Below are 25,839 nucleotides of genomic sequence, written 5' to 3' on the forward strand. Positions count from 1 at the left end.
GTGCTTTGACCATGCTTCTCAGTTGAGGGAATATGGGGTCTTCCAATAAGGATATGCACTGATATACATTGCAGATGGATTAATTGCAGCTTTGTGACTTCATTGGGAATATTTACATTCACTTGAGTAGGCAATCTGTTTTTCCCCCATTGGTTCATGGAATTATAGCAAAATACTTCAAGGGGTTTCCTGTCCAAATCCTTGAGGTAGCACTAGGTGTTCTCTTCACATGAACCACTGTATATTAATAAAAGTGCTCATCTCCCTTCTGTTATGACCCCCAGTAATGGGCCCCACTGGTTTTTAACACATTCCTTCCTATTGCCTAAAGATTCAGAGTGATCTAGGTATTGCTATTACTGGTTATAACTCATACAGAAGGAGCCCCCGGTGGTGCAGTGGGTTAAACCCCTGTGCCGGCAGGACTGAAGACCGACAGGTCACAGGTTCGAATCCAGAGAGAGGCAGATGAGCTCCCTCTATCAGCTCCATCTCCTCAAGCGGGGACACGAGAGAAGCCTCCCACAAGGATGATAAAACATCAAATCATCCGGTCGTCCCCTGGGCAACATCCTTGCAGATGGCCAATTCTCTCACACCAGAAGCAACTTGCAGTTTCTCAGGTTGTTCCTGACACGACAAAACAAACATATACAGAACATTATGTTGGTTGTTTTATAATATCCAGGAGATAATGTATAAGGCATAGCTGATGTAAATCAAAGCAGAAAAGTGTGATTGTTTTTACCTGAAGAGTTTCCAGTACTGACTGGGTCCATATCTAATACCTAGGGGGCTTCCTTTTTTCTCACACTTCCCATTTTTTAATTGTCTGAAATTTATGACAACATCACAAAGACCATCTCAATTTCCCTGCTCTTAAAAAAAGAACAAAACTTCAGAAATCTCAGCAGTAGTGTCTCACCTTCATATGGGACCCAGAATGGAATCTTAGTGACCTAGAGAGCCATCTCCCGTATTCTTGGTGAGCTGTATCCAAAAGAGCTCTGTGAGGCTGACCGTATTTCTGTTAGCAGTATTTTATTAGTGATATCTCAGGTGGGCCTCTCCCATTTTCATTCCTTTTCTTAAACTCAGGAATCTTACCAGCAATGATTAATTCCTCTCCTAGCCTCCTGTCTTTCTCTCCCTTGCCTCAGGAATTTTATCAACAATGCCTCCTTCACATTACACATTTATATTCCACATTATGATTCCACATCACCTGCTACAGCCTGTGGAATCCTAGGGTTTGGAGTTTAGAGAGACCCTCTGGCTGAGAATTCAAAATATGTTTCAGTGTGCCTTCAATGGAGCAGCCCTCCATCATTTTGTGTGACTCACTTAAAGTCACTCATTGGATTTCCCTAGTTGAGTTGAATCAAATCCTGATCTGCAGAGTTGAATTTGACCCTGATCTCCACTACACCACGATGGCTCTAAATATGCCTCCTTAAACTGCAGACTCCAGGATTCCATAGGATGTTGCCATAGCAGTTATAGTTGAATCATGCCACAGTAATCATTTGGGGAGTTACATCTCTAACTTCTAGCTGAATTATAGCAAAGCCGCTTCTTGTGCTTTTCCGAAGCCCCCCCCTTTTTTTAGAATGCCAGGGTCATTGTAATTTGGATAACAACAAAAACATGCTGTCAGATTTTGAAGTGTTTACTAAGAATTCTGATATACTTTGGCTGCCACTTATAGCCAGAAAATGGCTGTGTTTACAATGGCCAAAGAAAGTGGACCCACTCCTCAGTCTGTTTTCTTTGGCCTTTGTAGACTAACTGTTGCAAGAGTCTACATTACATATGGTTGATTTTAGAAAAGAAATGTTGTTTTCAGCCAGGAATGAAGAAAAAGGGGATAAAAATTTACTCTGGAATTTCTAGGGTTCTCCAGAGTGAGCCTGGTATTTTTGAGACGTGAACAGCTGGATCCAGCCTGATCCAGAGCCCACATATTCAACTGATGTCATTGGCCAGAAGGAGCTCCCTCCCTCTTCTTTCTACTTCAAATATTAGATTGCATGAAAGAAAATTTTGTATTTCTTACTTTCCTCCATGCTCTGCATATTCAGCAGACTTGTGTGGCTAATCACTTCAGACAACAGAAAGATGAATGATGAATGAGAAACAGCAAATCACTTATGTTTTCTGTAATCCATCCTCTCAGTGTCCACAATAGCATTTAGTCTATGGTTCTTCATGGGAATACTTTGCCATTCCAGGGTCAATTGAGCTGGATCAGAATCATCCTGGTTGAATGTGTCTTACATTTAGTTCTTAATTCTTGTAAGTTTTTTGGAAATACATCTTCAATGTATAGACATGAAAACATGAGCTTTACTACTAGGTATCTGGAGGCCACACATTCCCCTCATTGGAGCTTTCAGAGTCACCTACATGATGCCCCACCTTGTACTTTTCCAAAATAGCACGTGATCTCAAATCACTTCTGGTTCTGGTTCCTCCTAAACCAAAAGAGTCAAAATAGAGCAAAAATATAACAAAGAGAACATGTGAGCATTGAGAGTAATCTTAAAATAATTAAAGGTCTATTTGTGAGGTGTTGGTGGTAGGGATGGCTTTCAGAAGTCATAAAATGATACTGGAAAATGTAGATGGCTTTACCTCTGCATTAAAGTAATACTGTTTAATCCTTTGCTTGCCACAGAATTTATAATGCTTTGTAAAAAAATCTTACAGTTGGTATTAGCAACAATTCAGAAAGAAAGAAACCTTTCTAGCAATAATATGTGTGATAGAAATTACAAATAATTTTAGCAGCATAATGTTCACGGTTTTAGTTATAAAAGTATTTTTGTTTGATTTTCATAGTCTCATATAGATCTTGGTGGACTGCCTGGCTCTTCAGAGACAGAGGACACTAACTTGGAAATGCCTGATATGGGCCAGAATACAGATGAAGCTCAAGGATCGTCTTTGGCAATGTGGGAAACGGAAGTACAGAAAATTGAATTAGAGAAAGGGAGCATGGGACTAGGTTTTAGCATATTAGATTACCAGGTAATTTATGCACTGCTTATTTTTACTGGAAGAAAAAGAAATATTTTGAAACAATGTTTTATTTATTCTCTCAGAAGCAAATTGAGAATGCAGTTATAATGTATAGAAAAACCACAAACAAAGTTGAAAACTTGGCATTGTACTAAATTTCCTTTGACCAGAAGCTGGCCACTTGGAGTGCCTCTGGTGTCACTGTGGGAAGGTCCTCCATTGTGCATGTGGCTGGGCCCAGACTGCATTGTAGTAAGTGGTCAGTGGTTTGTTCTTCTCCGCACTCACATGTCGTGGACTCCGCTTTGTAGTGCCATTTCTTAAGGTTAGCTCTGCATCTTGTGGTGCCAGAGCGCAGTCTGTTTGGCGCCTTCCAAGTTGCCCAGTATTCCGTGTGCCCAGGAGGGAGTTTCTCATTTGGTATCAGCCCCTGATTGAGGTTCCGGGTTTTAACCTGCCACTTTTGGACTCTCACTTGCTGAGGTGTTCCTGGGAGTATCTATGTAGGTATTAGGAAGCTGTTTCTTGATTTAAGACATTGGCTTGCCAGAGATGTCAATGCCTCAGTTCTTTCATTACAGGCTGCTACTTCCCGACCGATGTCAGATGGTGCAATACCAGCTTAACAGTATAATTTCTCCAGTGGTGTAGGGGGTAGCCACCCTGTGATAATCTGGCATGTCTCATTAAGAGCCACATCTACTGTTTTAACATGGTGAGATATATTCCACATTAGACATTCGTATTCAGCAGCAGAGTAGCAAAGTGCAAAGGCAGATGTGTTCACTGTGTGTGTCCCGCAGGATAGCAACACATTCAGGCATCCCCTGGGCAATGTCTTTGTAGACAGCTGATTCTCTCACACCAGAAGTGATTTGAAACCATGGAAAACCTTGACATTATTGGTAGACATGTTACTTTGAGTAAACATGCCTGCTAATTTGATTTTATGGGCCTTCATTTATGCAACTGATCTTTTCTTCTAAATGGGTTTGATGTTTGTTGTAGCCATATAACACTAAACTACAAATATATACACTAATTAATTTGAAAAGTGGATCTCCAGCTTCCCTTTTGTTGGTTTCTCTATAATTTAACATTTTTAATTCCACTTGAAACTAGCATGCTATCACTGTAAGGAGATTTGAGTAGGGTTCCCACTGTGGAAGTAAAGCTGGGAAGGAGCTTGACATTCCTTGTGCTTTTCTTACATCCCCAATGAATATTTCAGTGTTGCTGTTTGCACTGAAATTAATATTATTTCTTTAAGCAATTAGATAATGAGCAAATATATGGCATTGTGCATGTAAATGGAAGGGTAGGAGACATGGACAGAATTTCACACTGCTGAAATAACTGACTTGCGATGTGATAGGTATGTGGCCTTCTTACACCATAGATGGAAACAATGCAAATGTTCTTACAAACAGAACTATATATTCCATGTATTAATACCCCCACACAACTGCTTTTTCTTATATTAGGCTAGCTTGGCCATCAGACATACAAGACAAATCTCAGGGTGTAACATGCTATATCTCAGTGCATCATCAGTCATGGTAAAAATCTAACTATGCAAAGTTGCTCTTAGAACTTAAAATAATGATAAAAACATGAAAACTTGTCCATTGGCTGGGAAGTTCTCCCATATTAAAAATATGGCAAGAAGAGATTAAGGAACCTATCACACTACAGCAGTCAAGAACTATATTCTACTTTAACTACCATGGCAACAAGCTGTGGAGCTGTGGAGTTTGTAGTTTAGTGAAACCCAAAGCGCCTGGAAACTCAGGATTCCATACAATGTTGCCATAGCAGTTAAAGTGGATTAAACAATCAGCTCTTTTCTTTCATGGGGCTAGGGGCTGTGGACCCCTATGAAAGTGGAAAAGTCACAGATATCTCTAGCCCCTCAAATCATATTTAACACACACACACACATACTGGTTTCTACACTTATATATTTATTTTATTCATCTCCCACCTTTCTTGCAAATGGGACTCAGAACAGCTTACATCAGCTAGATTAAAAAGTATTGTCTTAAATTGGCATCTCCAGCTGTGATGTAATATCCTAGAATTGTGGAATTCAGGTTTAATGTTTCATTGTACACAAAAGTGATGTTTATAACTTGGCAGCAATTACATCAGTATTCCTTGTGAATTCCTGAAAGGAGTATATCAGCTACACATGTAGACCTGGCTGCTCAGTTAGTAGGAATGAACTCATGAGACTGGACGTTATGGAGATGGCAAATGTTTTGTAAAATGTTTGAACAGAGAAGCTTTTCATTTCCCATGAAGTAAAAACATTTTTTTTAATTCTTTATGAGGTTTAAAAAAGTATATGTAATCGGACGATTGAGAGGGTAAATTGGGAGTTTTATCCTCAATACAATTTTTAAAAATATTAAATTTATCCTTTTTTGACATTCATACTACAGTATGTGCTTCTTAGATTTACTTGAATATATGTGCTAAACTGCTGCTCTAAGCATAGGAGTCAAATGATACTATATTTCAGCTAGGTTCTTCTGATATCACATGATGGGATACAATTCTCTATGTTCATTATGGGGAGGGGTGCATGCTACCATTAGTTGACTGTAGTCTAAATTTTTCAATCTTTTAGCATGCTACATGTTCTCTATGCAGTTATATACATCACCAACCCACATACATATCTGAGGAAATATTATTCTATTGTGCACCATATGTAATATTTGTTGGCACTCTTATGTCCTACGCTGCAGAACAAATGGAAATAATATAGATGACCCATGTGTGTTTGAGAGTTGTGCACTAGTAATACAATGCTTTCCTTATTTTGATTTTATGAGAAAGAACAAACAATTTTAAAGCTGTTCCTCAACTACATGGAATCATGAGATATTTTTGCATATTTTTTGCATCTTGGGGCTTTTTAGTGAAAATGTAGTTTTTAAAGTAAAACATATTGTTTGGAAGGGGCAGTTAGCACATTATATATACAGTGTAGAAAAGGGTATACTGTATAAATATTTTTCCCAAAATGTCCCAAAATGTTTTTTTAAAAAGTGTGGTTGCCTGTTTTTCTTTAGGGTGCCTCAGTATGTTGAAATCCCCTTTCTCACTGAAAATAGGAAACATATTATTTCTGCAAGTATTTTTTATGTGCATAGTGTATGCATACTTGCTGTTATCTTCCATACAAATGTACACTTCTGTTAATTCCAGCATTATGGTTTGAAAGTGATTTCTATTTTCTTACATAAGCAAAACTTGCTTGCAGTCTATTTTTTTTTACAATTTGAGAATTAATTAAAGCTGATTTTCCTTACTTTCCCCCATATTGAAAAGGACCCAATGGATCCTGCAAACACCGTGATTGTGATCCGCTCTCTTGTTCCTGGTGGTGTTGCTGAAGAAGATGGCAGACTTCTCCCAGGAGACAGGCTCATGTTTGTCAATGACATCAACCTGGAAAATGGCAGCCTGGAGGAAGCTGTGCAGGCCCTGAAAGGAGCACCAATGGGAAGAGTTGGAATTGGAGTCGCTAAACCATTGCCTGTAAGGATGTTAGCTTTATGTATTTTGGTTACAAAGAAATCAGTCAGAAGTGTCCACATGTGCATGAACTCCATGTATTTGCTCAGCAGCTGATAGCAAAGAGTTGAATAGCTTGTTCGATGTGATATAGTACATGCTCTATCTTTGGTTTTGTACTCCAAGGGTTAGGTCATGGAGGTGCAAGTTCTCATTTGATCCATCAAGCGATGAACATGTACCTTTTAACCAGTATCTGCCATCTGCAGAAAGATTTTGTGCCTGTCCTTCAGGAAACTTTCTGAACAGGTTAGCAACAGTTTTGATGTGTTTTAGGAATATATTACATCATACAGAGAAAAGTGAAAAAGGGAGCCCAGAACCCTCATTTTCTTGGAAAGAATAAAATTTTGTGGTGCTCCATTTAAAATGAAGTCAAACTTGCTTGCTTGCTTTCTCCATAGCCTAAAGTGCATAGATATTCTTATACCAAAGCCCAGAATATATTAATTTTCCAGTTGTTCCCCTACAAACATAAGTTTCTCCTGTTTGTGCTCTAACAGTTGGATAGATCACTTTCTTAAATCCGTTTTATATGTGCAGAAAGGGATTAATTGTACTGTTGGCACTCCTTTCCCCAGTTTTACAAAATGCCTGGAAATTTTACACTTCCCAGCTGGCAACATTGTACTCATAGTGGGCAAAATTTATCTGATTTGGGGCCCTGTTTCTGCTAATGAATGCAATTGATTAATAAGAAAATAGATTTGCCTTCTAGTTTAAGAGCTGAAGGTTTAGGAGGTTGTGTTTTTTCTTGTTGTGAATATATGTATGTTGTGTATATTTTGCGGCTGAGTCCTGTTTGAGTTCTTTTCTACAACTGTTGATTGTTGCTTTCTGTATTTTACATACTGAAGAGAGCAGGTCTTCCTTCTAATGGGATAGGTCAATTTCGTTAAACAGACATTGTTTTTATATGCATTTAATGGGCTGCTTATCAAACACGCTTGCATTCAGTAATACCAAAACATAAAGTAAATTGTTGATTTAGCTATTAAAAAGTATATTTAGATGGTTCCCCCCCCCCCCCCCCCGTCTCTAAAATAAAATTAAAAATAGCAAGTGGCTATAATAATCATTGTACAGTAATGGACTTTTATTTTAATAGGAGTGGTAAAAAATAATGTGAAGAGGTTTGAAAAAATGCTTCTTTTGTTTCCTTTGTTTCTAATAAACAAAATATGTATTTCTTAGAACTTCTTGTAAGTTCTTGTTGAAATTTGTAATACTGTCAGGGAAAACAGCATTTGTGGCAAGTTTGTGACCATTTACATTCCAGTGACTTATAGCTAGATCCATAAGTCAATTAAGTATAAGTACAGTAAAGCTAGTTTACACCTCACTCCAAGCACTCCTTGGATTAGACTGAAGATCTATCTAGTTTAGCAGTACGTTCCCACAATGGCGAGATATGTCTTCGGAATCCCACAAGTTAAATGGTACTGTCTTACTTTTATGTTCCAGGAATTGGCATTCAGAAACATATTGCTATTGATAATAGTGTTCATAAATAGTCATTATGAGTAGTATCTATTGGTGGCCTTGACCTCCATGGCATATTTACAGTCAGTTTAGTTGAGGAGGAACCAGTAAGTGAGACTGACATCGATGGCACTAAATAGGCATTAATCCAATTTCTTCGGCTTAACTACATTAAGAATCAGACTCTTAAGTGTGAAGGGAAAATATAAAGGGGCAAATACAAATTGTCATCTGGGCAAGAAAAGGATTCCAAATTTGCAGGTGTCCTCATCTGAGTATCAGAGTTTAATATTTCAGATTCAAGAGTGCCATCAATGCATTTTTTTCTTCAGCCTTGTAAGTTTTTACAGAGACAAAGGACAATAATATGATATTTAGCATATCATGTTAATTCATCAGAAATTTCCTTGACATTATGCAACGCTGCATTTTTGAACGCTGGCCATCACTCAACTCAAAAGAGCTTCATTCTTTCTGCAGCTTTCACCAGAAGAGGGCTATGTTTCTGCTAAGGAAGATTCCTTTTTCTACACTGCCCAGTCCTTTGAGGAGGAAGGGCTAGCTGATTCAGCCCTCTTCCATGCTGAGCTGGCTCTGGTTAGTGGCCACTTCCTTACCATGATAATGCTTGAAAACCCTTTTAATCTGTTTTTTGATACTAAGCAACATTTTGTCTGACAGTAATGCAGGAACAGTCTTTGTTGAAATGTAAAAACATAATTAAGTAGTTAATGTAACCTTCTTTCTAAATGCTTAAGATTATTGCTTTTTTTGGATAGGTGATACCAGAAAATGTTCTTATAGTTCATCAATTTCATTTTATCTGCAGGAAAATGAGAGCATATTTCGGATTAGATTTCCAAAACATGCAGTTCTAAGGACATTATCCCATTTTGAAAAACTCGTTTCTCCATAGATGAATGTTAGATACTGTAGCTGAGTGAGCAAGATAATTATCTTTGAAGTAGATTTGTCTGCCCTTGAAAATAATGGGAAAAATCTACAGTATAATGTTAAACAATCTTTAAACAATCTTTTAAAACCGACATGAGACATGGAGAAATAGTTTTTCATGAATTCAGTACAGCTCTTATCAGCAGATTCAGGATAAAGTGATGCCTTTCCTCCCAGAGTCCTCTCTATCATCCTAAGATCATTTCCAACGTACCGGAGCAGGTATAATAGGTTGCAGGAGCTGAATGGAAAGAATCACCTCTTGGATCCAATGACAAAGCTTCTTCCATCTGTCAGTGCACCTGATTGGATCTTGGGTACTGTGTCTGCATCTAACAGTATTGTAATCCCCAACGATTCTTTGGATTAAGTCATAACTCTTAAAACTACAATGAGAGATTAAGGTTTCATTATTTTGAATAGTGTGTTTCTGGCAAAATTGTTTGCAGCTAGTAAAGATACCTCAGGACTAGGGAGGAATTGCAGATAAAGATATCAAAACCCAATGTCTGTGATTTCTCATACCCAGAGCATTATTTAGAACTTCTGTGGTCTACTTACACTGAGACTTTTGAGCTTGAGGTTCCTACCACCATGACTATTTCCATGCCAACCCTCATTCTTGTCCCTGTGATATTATCCCCATTTTACAGGTATGAGTTGTAATAACATCTCATGCCTTGGGTACATACACACACAAATATAGGTGACTTCAAAAACCACTATACTAGACACTAGCTATTTCCTCAGTTACTGTGGTAGTCAGAAAAAAATACATTCATTGGCCAACCAAAATGCAGAAAATACATAATGTAAGTTACCAAACTTTATTGATACTCAGAAGTTTACTTTATAAAAAATGTGAAAGCTGAGTTTTTCAAATTATAAAGATGTATGCTGTGTAATTAAATCCAGTATTTGAACATCACATGGAATACCCTTCTGCTAAAAGCACCTTAATTTACAGAAATGGCTGTGAGTTCATTTAACTATACAAATGCATAGGAACTATGCAAAAGTGCTGAGGTACACCCATTTTGGAGAAGTTCTGGGCAAATTTGATTCATATTTTTGTTCAATGTGTTCTGACTATCATTTAACCAAGTAGGAATTTGGAATTGTCTGCATGGAATGAAATTAAATTTTTCACCTTACTTACTTATTATAGGAGCAGGATTACAGTTTTACTGTTTACATTGTGAAACATTAATTTGATAGCAGGAAGGTACATAGCCCTTAGATGTTTTAGCAGAATTATATGAAACACTGATCTACAGTATGTCTTAGCTAACATGAACTAATATAGTGATCTCTACATTTTTGAAAGGAATATTGTAAGATTGTAAATTACTTGGAATCTTAGTATAAATATGTAAAACACATAGCACAAGTTGAACATTTATTATCTAGAATTCCAATATCTGAAATACTCCAAAATAGTCAACATAGGTATTGAGATTGCTTTCTGGTGGTTCAATGTACAAAAAAAAAATGTTTAAAGCACAAATTTATTACAAATGTTGTGGATCAATGTATTTTCAGACTATATGTATGGGATGTATATGAAACATAAATATATTCATGTTAAGACATTGATTCTATCTCCCAAAAAATTCATTATGCGCGTGCATGCAAATACAGGTATTACAAAATCCAAAAAGAATTCAAAATCCAAAACACTTTTGGTCCCAATCATGACACAGAAGGGATTCACAGTCTGTATCATTTTAAAATAAATCTAATTTGAGCAGCATGATATTCAACACTGCAGCATGAAAGAGATTTTTGTTTTCTGAGTTAGAAAATTGCAAGAAATGAAACCATTTTTTCTAGCATCAAATACAGCCTAAAATTTGATATACTTGCAAATTGAGTTGCAAATTACATTCTCAGCTCCTGTGCCATTTTGCAGGTACAGGCATAAAGATGAAAATGGAAATAGACTTATTGCATGCCAAATACTTTTCACTGAGGGAATTGAAAAGAAAAAAAAATTATGAAGCAAAGAAGCAGGAAGTATTATGCCGCAGATGCAAATGTTTGAGGCTTAAGTGATACGAAGGTTGCAGATAGCCACAGACTGATTAAATTGCCTTTGCTATTAGGTGGACTCAAGTGAGGCAGATCTAGCGGAGGAATCCACCTTTGAATCACAGTATTCTCCAGACAATGATGCTACATTCCAGTCTCCAGTTTCAGCTCTACATGGCAGCACCTCTGTTGATGATCTGAAGTATAATTCCTCTTCAACTCCCAAGGTAAAAAGCAAAAATGTTCATTTGAGTGATGGTGATAAAGCAACTGTTGTAAAAATGTTTGACTGGCTATTATATTGGATATAGAGTCAATAATGTTGCTACGGTTGCTTCCATCTGTTCATGGGTTTGTTATTAGATTAAAGCGCAATTTCATTTAAATAGGAGTGTTGATTGAACGTGTTTCAGACTTTCCGAAACAAACCATTCAACTGTCCAGATAGATTTTGTATTTTTAGAAAGAAAATAAATGTTTGAGTGCTCAATTTTTTTTAAAAAAAAGTTGAAATGAACCTATATAATTAAGACATATTTGTAAAAATGGTTTATATAAGATCTAAGTAATTCATAACAGTATAGCAATGAAAAACATACTGATTTTCTCAGTTTCTCAGTTTTAACTAGACAATTACTTACTATGTGCTTCGTTGATAAATGGCCTCTTAAAATGATAATAAGATTAAATTGGCACAAAAGAGCATCAAAATGTTGGAATTTTATTAGATCAATCAATAAAAAACTATATCTTTGAAAATATTGATTTCATACCCGTATACAATTCATTTCTTTAGCTTGATAGTGTCTTTTATTTCCTCTCCCATGTTAGTTTTTCCTTTCCATTTCTTGGTAACCTGTTGGGTTTTTTCCCCCTTTTTAAAAAAAAAGGCTTGGATTATTCCATGTGCTGTCTTTAATCACTCATGGTGGGTCCAGCTTCATCAAGTTGATTCATTTTCTTTGGGTGGCTTGTACTGTGTATTCATGAAAAGAGAGGCATCCCTTCGTTCACACCTGAGATTCACCAGCTGGCTGTATCCCTTCTGGAATGTATTTCAGCCCTATTGGTCATGGAGCTGACAGCCGGAGTTTATCTCCTAATAGAATTTCCTAATCCACAACAGAATGTACCTTTGCTGTGCCAATGAGACAGATTGCATTGTTTAACTTAGTAATTGTTACTTAAAAGGATTAGGAAGAGGGCATGCTGGGAAATGATCATTCTGTAACACATCTGGTCTTATCGAAGATGTCACATTGGTATTCCTGCAACCCTCTCTCTTCTTTCTATGTAGGATGATCACAGTTAAAATGTTCACACTCTGACATGTTAGTATTTTATATTTTGCTCGGTTGAAATGAACATGGAACCATGTAGTTCTTTGTCTGTTATCCAGTTACCTCCATGTGATCATGATGAGATTTTCTTGTTCTCCTATAAGAGCTAAAGAGTATGTGAAGCAGGGAATAGCTTTACTTTAGAAGAACATGAAATGAATTTGTTCAGACTTTGAGAGAAAAGCAGCAACAATGTCTGAAATGTTAGTGGAGCTCTGGGCTAGTATAAATAAACTGGCATAAGCAGCATCTATGTAGGCATTGTAAGAGTAGCTAGCTTGGAGTTAGAAAATGTGTTCTCTCTCCTCATAACTATTGCAGGCCCCCTGAACGTCAAATTTGGGTTTTGTCCATAACCAGTAGCCCATTGCATTCTTCTTCTTGTTCTTCTTGTTATATTTTTGTCATCTGCCTCTCCTTATGACACAACACTGTAAAAATACATCATCATAATGCATATATTAAAACATATTTCTATAAAATACATATATTAAAATACATGGAGCAAAGATTTAAATACAGTAGATGTAGATTGTGAATTTAAAATTCATAGTTAAAAGTTGACTAGGTAGTCCTGCAAGAAGAGATAGGTCTTCAATTGTATCTTAAATTATGACCGCCACAGTCCATAGGGTTTAAAAAGAAAAACACTGGTTTATCATATATTATTTAGATGGATGTTTGTTTTGTAATACTACCAATACTTGCAAAATGTCCAAAACCAAAACACAGAAAACCCCAACCAGATCTATTGTTCAGATTTTAGTGGTGCTGTTCTGGAACTGCAAATGTTTACCAGTGGAACCAGAAAGAGTCTTCCTTCTGACACCCTTCACCCTTCCCAATCTGATCCAGAAGACTGGAAAACCTCCACAGCAAAATTTTGCGTGGTGCAAGGGGCTCTAGGAAGAAGAAGAGCAGGGAAAAGACCAGTTGCTTATTGGGGAAAATACTGTAATTTATTTCCATAATACTGTACTGTAACTTATTTCAGATGCAGTGCATTGAGAGAATAATTTCGGAATATTAAAGCCATGATGGGTTCAAAAATATGTGTGTGGTGTAGTGTCATTATTGCTTGGTTTGCAAACTGACTTCAGTAGGAGTTGATTCCAGCTAGTCCAGAATAAATATTATAGGTTGGCATAGTAGATGCTGTTCAGACAGTTGTCTGAAGTATCTCTTCTTCATTATGAGATTTCAGTTAATTCTGTTATGCTGATTAGAAACATTTAACTTTGCTCAATTTACTTCTCACGTTCTTGCTGGAACAATAATGTTTTCATTCTTTTGGAAGCTTTCTAAAAAAATTTTTTACTACTACTACACTTTTTCCAATTACTTGGGATTCATTGTATGGAATAGCCCATCTGTAAAGTCTTTCATTGTCAATGCCGAGTCAATGCAGCTTTGATATAAAGTTTATTTCTTAGTTTGAGATGTACAACACAAGGGCATTTGTGTTTTGTAAAATTGTGATATTGTATCATTTTCATTTTGAGAAATGGTATCTTTCAAATGGCAATGAAAAATATGTAATCAGAAACTCATACTAAGGTGTACATATGTCTATATTTCATTCATTCATTCACTTGAAATTACCTAATAATACATTTTGTAATGGATGGTTTAAAATACAGGCTTGATAAAGCGGTGTATTTCTGCTGATGCAACTGCATCCCTTGTGCACCCACAAAACCCACTCCACTGTGCTATGAAATCCGGAGTAAGTTTTTGATGATCCCAGGGGGTCTGCAGCTACCAGGAGAGGGAGTCCTGTTGCCCTAGTATGCTTACTTCGTCTACACTATTTTAAATGTTAGGCATGATAATGGAACAGTTTTGTTCACTGGCTGCTCCTTTGTCTTGCAAAATATCTATAAAAAGTTATTGATCAGTATTGTCCCCTGTGCAATTTTAAAATATTTTTCCTGAATTTTGCCTATTTACAGTAAGTTGTTTTTTCTATTTTTAAAAAAACAACAGATGAAGTTTTAGAAATCAATTTTATTTTGTTTCCTTTCTACCTTGCATTTTCTGATTCATGTTCTTCATATACAAATACTCCTTTTTACAATGGAAATTTTTGTACTTGACAGTACTTTGTAATTATTTTTTGTGGTCAGAAAATCAAGCAATTTTGGGTAACTCGGTGCATAATAATTAAAATATACTGGGTATAATTTTCAGATTTGTAACAGTTCAGGTACTCTTCAGTAAAATGATTTGGAATAATGCTTACCTTTTTGGAATGGTTACAAGGTCTTCAACTATTTATCTGCACATTTTCATAGCTATTTATTCACCGATGAATTTTAACAATGGAAAGGCATTCATGCTTGCAAAGGTATCTATAATAAAGTGTAAAAATAAAAAGGATAATCAGGGATTCTTTTACTTCCTGTGACATAATTCTCGGTTAGGATTGAAACAATGGTATGGTAAGGAGAGTATGTTGCCAGAATAATAATTATTGTGTTTGTGAAGATGTTATAATTTCTCAGGACTTTTTTGCCTTTATTCTAATATTGGTTTCAATTTAATTAATAATCCTGATTCTTTTACATGCAATCTTTGAGTTTGTAAAAGTAAGAATTAAATACATCTATTGCTTGAATAATAACTTGAAAGTTTATGCAATTACCTTTATCTTGTTTGATAGACGGTGTGCAAAGAAAGTTGTGATGCCTCAACCAGTTATCGTCAATTGTCTGACCAGAACTTGTACACTATGGATCTAATGCAAAGAAGAATGGAGAGTAAATCTTCTGTAGATGTGTTTGTGGAAGAGTCTGCTATATCTTGTCTTGTGAGTCCCACAACACATTCTTCTAAGAAACAAGTTGAACATGAAAACACAAATATTTGGAAACAGTCTTCATTAACACCTGAACTTTCACACAATGAGGACTTGACTCTCAAAATGCCATCTGATTCTGTTGGGAAGGTAAGGATTTCAGTGATGTCAGTCTGTTCAATTATCACAGTAAACAAAACAAAACTAAAAAATGGTATTCTTTTTGAAATTAGTGAAATATCTGAAGTTCCACCATATTCTTTACAACATTATTGGTCTGAGCATTAAAATACTACTCATGTGTGTTTTCATGCCTCCCAAATATCCTCTCCTGATCAGTTATCAGAAGTGAAAAGGGGCACTATACAGGGAGTACTCCTCTGTTACGTCAGCTCCAATGGCTGTCAATTTGCTAGCAAGCCCAATTTAAAGTGCTGGTCTTAGCTATAAAGTCCTAAATGGTTCTGATCTATCTTATCTGTCCGAATGCATCTCCACCTATGAGCCAACAAGAGCTTTAAGATTGTCTGGGGAGACCCTGCTTTCAATCCCAACCCCTTCACAAGCGTAATTTGTGGGAACAAGAGATAGGGTCTTCTCAGTGGTGGCCCCCTAGCTGTGGAATCCCCTCCCCAGCAACATCAGGCAGGCCCCATCTCTTCTGGCTTTCGGAAAAAAGTTAAAGACATGGCTGTGCACTCAAGTGTTTGAAGAATAAGCTATTATGGTTTTGACTGAGCAAAGATTATGAATGAATGGTACCATGTACTTTATATGTTTTTAATCTGTTATTATTCTCTGCTTTTTATTTGCTTGACTGTTCTAATTGTTTTAGTTGATGGGATATGTTTCATTGTTATATTTGAAAAGGCATTGAATCTTGCCAGAGTTGTAAGCCGCCTTGAGTCCCCCCATGGGAGTAAAAAAGGCGGGGTATAAATGAAGCAAATAAATAAATAAATTAGCATGGAAGCCATCTATAAAAAGGAAATCAAACAATGTTGTTCAGATAACTTCATTGTGAATTGACATTGATTTTGTTTTTTCCAGGAAAATAATAGTCTAACACATTCTGGGAACTCTTCTGCAATCCTTAATACAAACAGAAACAAATTTGAGAAGACTATTACTATTGCAAAAGGGAACTCGAGTTTAGGTAGGATATTTAGAATCAATTATGTTGTGGTTTTCTGTTGTTATTTTTATATCTGCCTATTTGCTCCCCAAAAAGAGTTAAGCCATAGCAATGCTTACTCTGTTTTAATTGAAAAGCCCACATTTCACACATACTTTCGTGAACGGAACAGGTATTTGAAAGAACCTGTGAACGTAACATGCTTTTGGCTGTGATCTTACTAGCTTATAGATTTCAGACCTTCCTGATAATTAAATATGGCTCAGTTTTCAAAATGGAATAAAGAAGCATTCTTGAAATCCATTAATGGAATGTATGCTTTCATCTTGTGGTTAATATTTTAATTAATAGCTGTAGTAATCATTAAAGTGGTTTAAGCCCTCTAAGACTGTCCAGCTTCCCTCATAAAGACATATTAAAATTGCGATACTATATCCTTTCCCCTGCTCTATTTAGGTCATTTAGGCTTATGTGTAAAGTTGGATAATATTGCACTATAAAATTAAGCCTTGAAGTTATGGTGCAGTACCTAAGGACCAAGTTCAAAGAAGGGTTTTAATCTACAATTTGTGTCAGACACCTTCCAAAAAGCATAGAAGTTATAGCCGTGTCCCCATTTATGAAATAATATATAAATATCAGTTACTTGCTCAAATCGCAGCATAACAATTAGTTGATTAATATAACATTAAATGTAATATTTGATAAGGCTGGTTTCTAATTGACAAAAAGAAAACAAATCTAGTAAAAAACCTAAGTTGCATGTTGGTCAGAACTAAGGTCTTACAGTGGGCCAAAGTATGTTGCCACATTTTCTATTACAGTAGCTAAATGCAGAACTTGTTTATTTTTCCTTTAAGGAATGACAGTAAGTTCCAATAAAGATGGCTCAGGAATGATAGTCCGGAGCATCATCCATGGTGGTTCTATTAGTCGTGATGGGCGAATCGGTGTAGGAGACTGCATACTGTCTATTAATGAGGAACCTACCACTAATTTAACCAATGCACAGGCGCGGGCAATGCTGAGGAGACATTCTCTCATTGGACCAGACATAAAGTAGGTAGAGTGAAATAGATTTTTTTTTTTTACATTCAGGAATAGTGGTGGGAGGGCTGGTGGATAGTGATATCATTGTTGTTGTCATCATCGGATACTGCATTTCATGTGTATTTTTATCTCACTGAGTAACACATGCAGGAGGTTAAGTTGACATAACTTCCTTGAATCTAGCAAGAAAGCAAAAGAATATGGTTCTCATCCAGCTTTCAAATTATAATGAGAATTTGCAGTCTGAGACACCAGTCCAATTAAATACTTCTGTCCAGTGATATATAGCATTTACTTTCATCTTTCCACATTTGTGATTTAATTTCATGGTTTTGATTAAAACTTTATCTCTAGGAATCTGTAGATTGGCCAGTGTGACACTATAGTTAGATTCCTCCAGTCATGCTGGAGGACCTAGTCATAGCTATAGAGAACACCACTCTGGGAACCTCTAGAACCCTCAGTGCAATTATATCCAGGGGAAGTTGTTCACAGAGTTTTGCTAGAAAGATGTTCTCTCAAGTAAATAAAAAACATTTTTTTTTCATTTATGGTTTTTCACTTTCACTGGGCCCTATGTCCCTAATCCCAGTAAATATGGAGGGCTGACTGCATATCAGTGTAAGATGAGCTTCCTGTGCACACCTCTTAAAGCAATAGAAGACTCTAGAACAGACAAGAGCAAACTTTGGCCCTCCGGATGTTTTGGATTTCAAATCCCACAATTCCTAACAACGGTTAAACTGGCTGGAATTTCAGGGAGTTGGATGTCCAAAACACTGGGAGGGCTGAAGTTTTCCCATCTCTGCTTTTTATTAAAGTTCAAACTTCATTAAAAAAATGATACCCACCTTTATGTTACATCCTTAAATATTTTTCCAAAATGAAAATTTGCAGCTTTTTCATGTTTGATGAGGCGATTTTCTGAAGCGACTGGCTGTACCATAGCCACATCTAGGTATTTCAGTCTTGCAAATTTATAAGAGGAGGAAATGGCGCTTTAAGCAGCAACCTTGGCTCCAAGGGTATATGAGGTAATATACTCACATAGGTAAATTGAGGCCCTATTTCTGCCATTTATGCATATGGCACTTCGCTCAGTTCATCACATTCGAAAAAAAGTTATTCCCTTTTTCATGGTATTTCATATTTAATCAAGAATGCATTGCTGCAAGCTTTACTTATCCACCATCAGGAAAGTCAATTATATAGCAGAAAAAAAATGGAAGCATACCCTCTCTTTTTAAAGTTACAATTCCCAGCATTTCCTAGCTAGCATGGCTAATTTCCACACATGGACACAGACTTCAGAGGAAGCAATAAACAATAGAGATGGATGCAAATTATACCAGTCTTTTTCTCTCTTCTCTTCTCTTGCCAGAAATGACATCAAATTGTGAGGGCTGGACAGGGAAAAGCACAGAGTATCTTGAGACCTTCATGGTTTGGTTTTGAAAGAGGAGTACAGCTATTGTATACCCTTGACCAAAGAACAATACATTTCTTCTGTCTGGGCTGGTCGTCCTCTTTCACTGAGCACACAACTTTGGGAGAGATGCATGAGGAACTTGTTAGTTGGTAGACTTTGTGGCCAAGATGACTGCCAGAGCAATGATCCTTGAGAAATGTATTCTTATATTTCTTGGCATTAGAAACCAATGCCTCCAGCACCATGTTTGATGAGGATGATTGTTTCATTCTAAAATATTTTAGAATCAATCAAAGAGGCAAGCACTGGCAAGGATAATGGAAATCATAATGTGCACCCATAACACATCTTGGTTCCAACAATTATGTCACTGTTCTTACTTATCCCACAAACTAACATAGATTTTATGTTCATCTAAACAATAGTGAACAAAGGGGTTCCTTTTTGCTGCCCTTCAACTGTACCACCTCATTCCTTAACATAAACATTAACTTTTTTTCAAAAACAAGATATACTGTCTCTTTTGTTTTTGTTGTTGTTATTGTTTGTCATTTTTGACACTTTGTGCGGGTCCCAGAGGGCGCGAGAGCGGAAAAATGGCCCCCAGGGCAAACATAGTTGCCCACCCTGCCCTAGACCATCTCAACAGGTTCATTATTATCTAAATATACCTCATAATAAAGAAAGTATGAGATCTTTGGATTAGGCACAAAATCTGATGGATCTCAAATGTGCTTTTGGACACCATTAGTCCCCCAATTCTTGTTGGCAATGCCTCTTTGGTGACAGATTAAACCTATATGTATGTATGTGTGCATAAATATGTATGCATTTCAGTGTGCCTGCTAACCTCTGGACTGGCCTTATCTCCAAGGATATTACAGATGCATGACTGTTGTACCTGCCTATCCAAGGTCCCTTGTTATTAAGTTCTACCCTGTATAGACAAGTGGTTTCTAGTTTCCGACACTATCTATCTCATCACTAATCTCCTCACAATTCTCATTTTCATCCTCTGCCTCAGGAAATTGTGCTTCACCAACTCCAGAGGGTACCCTGGAATCAGTGAAGTGAAGGTCTTCCTTCCCTTGGGTAGAGTAGGCAAGCTCATTGCTATACCTCATCATCATACAATAAATAGTAGTATAGCCTGAGTATACCAGCTACAGACTTTTGGGGAGGCAATAGCAGTAACTATCTGTATCATACATCTTAACACTCCTATACTTCAAGTATGGATTTCTGATCAGTTTGTGTCCCAAGAGTAACAACTTTCTAAAACAACTCTACATATTTATATATTTATTTATTTACAGTATTTATATACCGCCTTTCTCACCCTTGGGGGGATTCAAAGAGGTTATAGAGGAATATCACTGTTTTTCTACATTGCTAAATGATTCATGACAGTCTCATAGCAGGAACCTTTCATATATACTTTGGATTCATTGAAGCATAGTTGATTACTGCATCTAGATGACATTATAATTATGACAAGTGTTTCTTCGTAGCCGACCAATGCCATCTAAAGGCACTACAGTAGGGATCACCAAAGTATAGCCCACGGGCAGTTTCCGGCCCACCAAAGTGACATATCCATCCCCCAGCAATGAAAGATGTGTAAATGCTTTTATCTGCATCCCATGGGAGGTGCAAAGAAATTTGCAACACAACTTAGATCATGCCTGGCACTTTCACAAAATACTATAGGCTAAACTTTTTTGACTCGCAACCCCATTTTACCTGAGAAATATTTACACAACTCTGTATGTAAAGGATGGGGGGGGGGGGGGGAGGCATGTGCACATGAGAGAGAGGAAAAGCAGAGAGGTGTGTGTGTGAGAGAAGGGAAAGCAGAGAGAGGCACTCCTGTGATAGAGAAGGGAAGCAGAGAGAAATTTACACACTGGAGAGAAAAGAAAGGCAACCCTAACATACAGTTTGTGGTCCTGACCCATGCTTTAAGAAGCTCAGGGCTAGACAAATCCAACTCAGCTAGTTTATCCTTTGGTAGAAGGGTACTCTGCTTATTCTTGTCAAATTAACAAATGTTTGCCACCTTCCCTCTTATGTTCTATTTATGCTAACATTATTTCATTTAATAGTTGGCTTTTTCTCTATTGGCTGAGAATGACACATTGACAATTTACTGCGAAGGTCCAGCCTGGCCAAGGAGAAGGAGCTATGCACCCTCTCCTTAAGGAGGCAATACCACTTTACTTTCTCTGGGGATCTTCCTTTTGTCCTTTTCCACTTTCTTGGTTAGGAAATGAATCCAATAGGGCCCCTTTTACACTGCCATATAAAATCTAGATTATCTGCTTTGAACTGGATTATATGGCAGTGTAGACTCATATACTCCAGTTCAAAGCAGATAATGTAGACTATCTTTTTTAAAAATCTGGATTATATGTCAGTGTAGAAGGGAAATAATTTCTAAAACAGCGACTGATGCCTAGCCCTCTCATGGACAGTGACGGGAATTAACTCATGGATGACTCCTTCTCTTTGGCCAGAATGGGACTTCATGATAAGTTCTCCAATGTACCAAACCCCTTCCTTCCTTCAAGGGTAGTTACTTTCTCTTGGTTACTTTTGTGATGAAATTGTTGAACTAGTAGATATTTTACCTGACTATACATACTAACCAGGCATTACTTCTACCAAAATGCTTCACTGTTGTTCCTCTGTTACCTTCTCCATTTTCTGATCTGTATACATCCCCATGAGCCAAGAACTGTTACTGTTTAGACAGACACTGTTCTCCTTCTCCAGGCAGGCCTGGGGTGTTCTCCATGGATTATAGCCGTCTCGGCAAGTGGAGAGAAGCAACTTGATTTATTGTGATATTGCCTAGCTTACATGGGTGGCACACTAATTGCCTCTTAACTTTGTAATTCCTATGCGGAAAATGGCTGTGTGCCCCATAGGAATGGCACCTTTTATTTGGACAGGAATACTGTTGGCATTTCTTTCCTTTCCTTGACAATTATTTCAACAATGGAACAGCTTTGTTATTTTTTATGCTTTGTTTCACTTTGTTCTGAAGGAGTAGGGCTAGATAGTCTGTTGTTTAAAAGAGATACATAAAATAGAAGATTTCAAAATATAGCTTGTTATCAGCTTACTTTTGAAAGTGGGTTTCTCCTTAGCATACCTGCTATTAAATTTGTAGTCTTGTTGCAATTGATGTAACATATAATATTGTACCTAAAGTTAATGGACCAAATATACCTTATATAACCAGATAAAAGATTTTTTTCATGGCTACTATAAAAGTGTCGTTGAATCAGCTTTCTTCCTAATAGATGACCTTATGTTCATTAGTTTGTGCATTCGAGAGCAGAGTAAAATGATTAGCTCCATGTGTGTGCATATACACACGTGGTTGTCTGTATATATGTTGATTGATCTAATTGTCTTTCTACCTCTCATACAATTGCATACTTATTTTAAAGCAGAAAAACAGATGTGTGGCTTTACCAGAATGTGTGGCTTTACTACTCACCTTACATTTCTGTAATAATATGTAGGGCTTTGCTTTTAGCAGCAGTTGTAACAGCTGCCTGTAACATCTGCCAGATAATTACTGAGCTGATTCAGAATTCACCTGCCTTAACCAAACATGTGGAGATGAATCTCTGATCAAGGAATAAAAGATTGATTGCCGTTCCATTTTTCATGCTTGTTAATAATCACCGCTATACACTCCAATAAAGAGCAGATGCTTTCAAATGGGAGGTGTGGAGAGAAGGGAGGTGGAAGGAGGGTGAAAGGGAGGAAAATAGGAGTGCACACTTTTAACTACGTGTGTATCCATCTTGCATTCAGCACAAGTCACTGACATTTGTTAACACTATTGTAAAAAGATGCTGCGTCGTATGCTTCACATTCTAGATCTTCTCCAGCACCTGCTGATGATCAGGCCCCCTTTTATGTGTGAGTATTGGTGATTCAAAAGCTCATTAAAACTCTATGTTCCAACTTGTCTGTTAAATCATTCATGCTTTCATAACATCCAAAGTAGTTGGGATATATCCAGATATAGGTACGGTACTATAGACACAGATGCTTTCATCCAATTATAGTCCCTTACTGGAATTGATTAGCAGATTAATTATCCAATTATATTGAGTGTTACAATAGATAGTTATTGTTTTGGAAACATTTAATCAAGATATCTTTTTGTTGTCTTCTTGAATGCCATTGTCATATAGCATTGTATCAAGAGATCATTCATCTTTAAAGGACAGAGCTCAGTTTTGTGATTTCCAAGGAGTCCTTTTTAGTGAATGTCAATCTGCCAACTGACAGGTATAAATCTGTGCCAGACATCCCTAGGGAATGACTTATCTACATTGCAGAAGATAAGCAAGTGAAGGTTTCATCAGTTTCTAGATGGAAGGCTGACGAAGAACTCCATCTTTCCTCCCTTTAATCCAATGATAGGGGAAACATTGTGAAAATATACTGAGGGCCAGCATGCTGTAGTGATTTCAGTGTTGGACTGTGACTCTGGACACCAAGGTTCAAATCCCTGCTCAGCATGGAAACCCACTGGCTGACCTTGGACAAATCAGCCTTAGAGGAAGACAAAGCAACACACACACCCTGAACAAATCTTGCCAAGAAAATCCCCTAGACAGGGTCACCTTAGGGTCACCGTAAGTCGAAATGATTTAGAGAGACACAGCAACAACCTAGCTATACAGCAGTGGTTCTCAACCTGTGGGTCCCCAGGTGTTTTGGCCTACAATTCCCAGAAATCCCAGCCAGGTTCCCAGCTGTTAGGATTTAGGATTTTTGGGAGTTGAAGGCCAAAACATATGGGGACCCATGGGTTGAAAATCACTGCTATGCATCCAGCTCTCCACATTTGCTGGTGTTAAGATCATAGGACCTGTGTGAAAGTGGAAAAATGCAAATAAAAAACACTATCACACTGGAGAGTCCAAAGAGTCTGAGATTATCTCTCTGGAAATCTCTAGATTCTCCAGCATGACTCTTAAGGGTAACGTCTGGCAGAAGCTGACCACAGAGTCATACTGGAGAACCTAAAGATTTCTAAAGATAACTTTTTAATTAAATCCATGAATAATCATTTCTACAAAGTCAAGCCTGCAAATGTAAAGGACAGACTGACTGATAACTTCATTAAAGCCAGTCCAAGCATGACAAGACTTCCTTTCCTTCACATCCATCACCATCCCATAGCAGCCCTTGACTCTGCCCCCAAAACAAGCTTTGGTAGGGTTTCCCAGCTCTGTGCATGACTCTAGTGAAAAGGGGAGATAGCCATTCCCTTCACCCACCCAAAGAATTTCAACTCTGGTTTCTCTCAGGCTGAATAGGGTTCAGTGTTTTCTGAATTGAAGGCACATTTCAGATGAGCAGATAGATGGATATAAACTTAGCAAGCTTCCAGAAAAATGCTTAGTCCTCTATTTTTCAACTGTTGGCTCAGTTAATACTATTTTGGTGCATTTTTGGGAATTCACTGAGTAATACCTTCAACCTTCTTGAGGCACTAGTTACTGATACAGTCATGGATGTGCTAATATCTGGATTAATCTCACCATCTTTTTTCTGTGACACTAATCTTTTATTTTCTCCACTGTGTAACCAACATGAATCTATGTTATCAAACCTGCTGACTCTATACTGTAACTTGCCTACATGTAATCAGAAAATGATTTTATTTCTTATGCGTCCTATTGTAGTATCCATGGAAGGTTTGTGTGGCTAATGAATCATGCATGCATCCTGTTTCCATTTGTATTGCATGCTACTTCACGTGTTCATCTCTTTCTTCTGATACAGAATGTCTTTACTTTGCTTCTTTTGGAAGGTGAAGCCGACGTGATGTGTAATTGGTTCAATCTATTTCTGCTTTAGCTTGGCAGTTGTCATGGCACCTGTAAAGTCTAAAATACAGGAGCTTGTGAGCTATTTCTCATTTTATTGGGTCCTTCTTCCCAAATTCTCTTTCACCAAAAAGCAACTGCTGTGCAATTCTCCACAGCTGTCCAGTTCTGCTGCTATTTTCTATCTGAGCCAATGACTTGGAAATTGTGAAAACTATCCCAGACTCTAAAAGGAATTTGCTTCTGATAATTTTGGCTTCTATTCATGGGCTACCAGTCAATGTTTTTGTTTGATTAATTAAAATTAGTATTAGAGTTTTCACATAGTTCTCATTCTGACTCATTCACCCTGAGTATAGGGAATGGCAGTGTTTGAACTCATTTCCTTCACTTTTCTCCTTTTCATCTGGTTCAAATTTTGGTGACTGTGATGTTTTCCAAATACGTTTTCTATCCATACATATCATTCTTCCCCTTCTACTTTCTACACTTGATTCTTTTGTCTTTTTAAAATGAGCCATTTCAGGGATAACAACTTTCAGAACAACAAGATGGCATTTTAGTTGGAACTGTTGTCTGCAAATGGTGTTGGTAATTTCATCTAATTTACTTGGATAATGATAAAGTGTAGTAAAGAAACTTCACCAGTTTTAAATGGTTCATTCTTCACACTTATTTATTCCTTAATTGAAACATTCAAAGTGATGTGTAAGGAACATTTTTTAAAAAAACAACCCATTAAAAGTGTGGAAAAATCTAGACTAGTTAAGTAGGCAGTAAACCTTTAATTGGACATCTAAACAAAAAGAGTTGATATGCCAAATCTCCTTGAAAGGTAAAATAAAATAGATAAGTAAAAGTGGCCAAAACAGAGTGCCTTGGTTAGCACAAGAGGAAGCATTTCTACAAGCGCAAAGGCATCATAGGCTGCAATGTATGGAAAATGATAGTTTACAATGAAACTGGATTTTCACAGTTTTCTTTCCAGTTTTATACATCACACCTCTGAATAATAAGTGTAGCATCTGTGGTATTATCAATACAATAAAGCAGTGGTTCTCAACCTTTGGTCCTTCAGGTGTTTTGGATTTTAGCTTCCACAGTTCTTAAAAGTTGGTAAAATGGCTGGGATTTCTGGGAGTTGAAGTCCA

The 25,839-nt window shown here is 37.1% G+C and overlaps 1 protein-coding gene across 23 annotated transcripts in view; it reads left to right on the top strand.

Moving 5' to 3' along the window:
* Positions 1-25,839, top strand: part of MPDZ (multiple PDZ domain crumbs cell polarity complex component) — a 125,427-nt gene that overhangs the window by 57,834 nt on the left and 41,754 nt on the right. For 15 of the 23 annotated variants that reach the window (XM_067464380.1, XM_067464386.1, XM_067464390.1 and 12 more), the window contains 8 exons: positions 2,842-3,030; positions 6,361-6,570; positions 8,569-8,685; positions 11,148-11,300; positions 15,076-15,360; positions 16,261-16,366; positions 17,206-17,404; positions 22,722-22,763. In XM_067464380.1, coding sequence (XP_067320481.1) covers positions 2,842-3,030; positions 6,361-6,570; positions 8,569-8,685; positions 11,148-11,300; positions 15,076-15,360; positions 16,261-16,366; positions 17,206-17,404; positions 22,722-22,763 — 1,301 coding nt within the window. The remainder of the gene's footprint in view (positions 1-2,841; positions 3,031-6,360; positions 6,571-8,568; positions 8,686-11,147; positions 11,301-15,075; positions 15,361-16,260; positions 16,367-17,205; positions 17,405-22,721; positions 22,764-25,839) is intronic. The other 8 variants (XM_067464387.1, XM_067464395.1, XM_067464398.1 and 5 more) reach the window with 2 other exon arrangements.

Source organism: Anolis sagrei, chromosome 2 (genome assembly GCF_037176765.1).
Source record: "Anolis sagrei isolate rAnoSag1 chromosome 2, rAnoSag1.mat, whole genome shotgun sequence".
Classification (NCBI taxonomy): Eukaryota; Metazoa; Chordata; class Lepidosauria; order Squamata; family Dactyloidae; genus Anolis; species Anolis sagrei.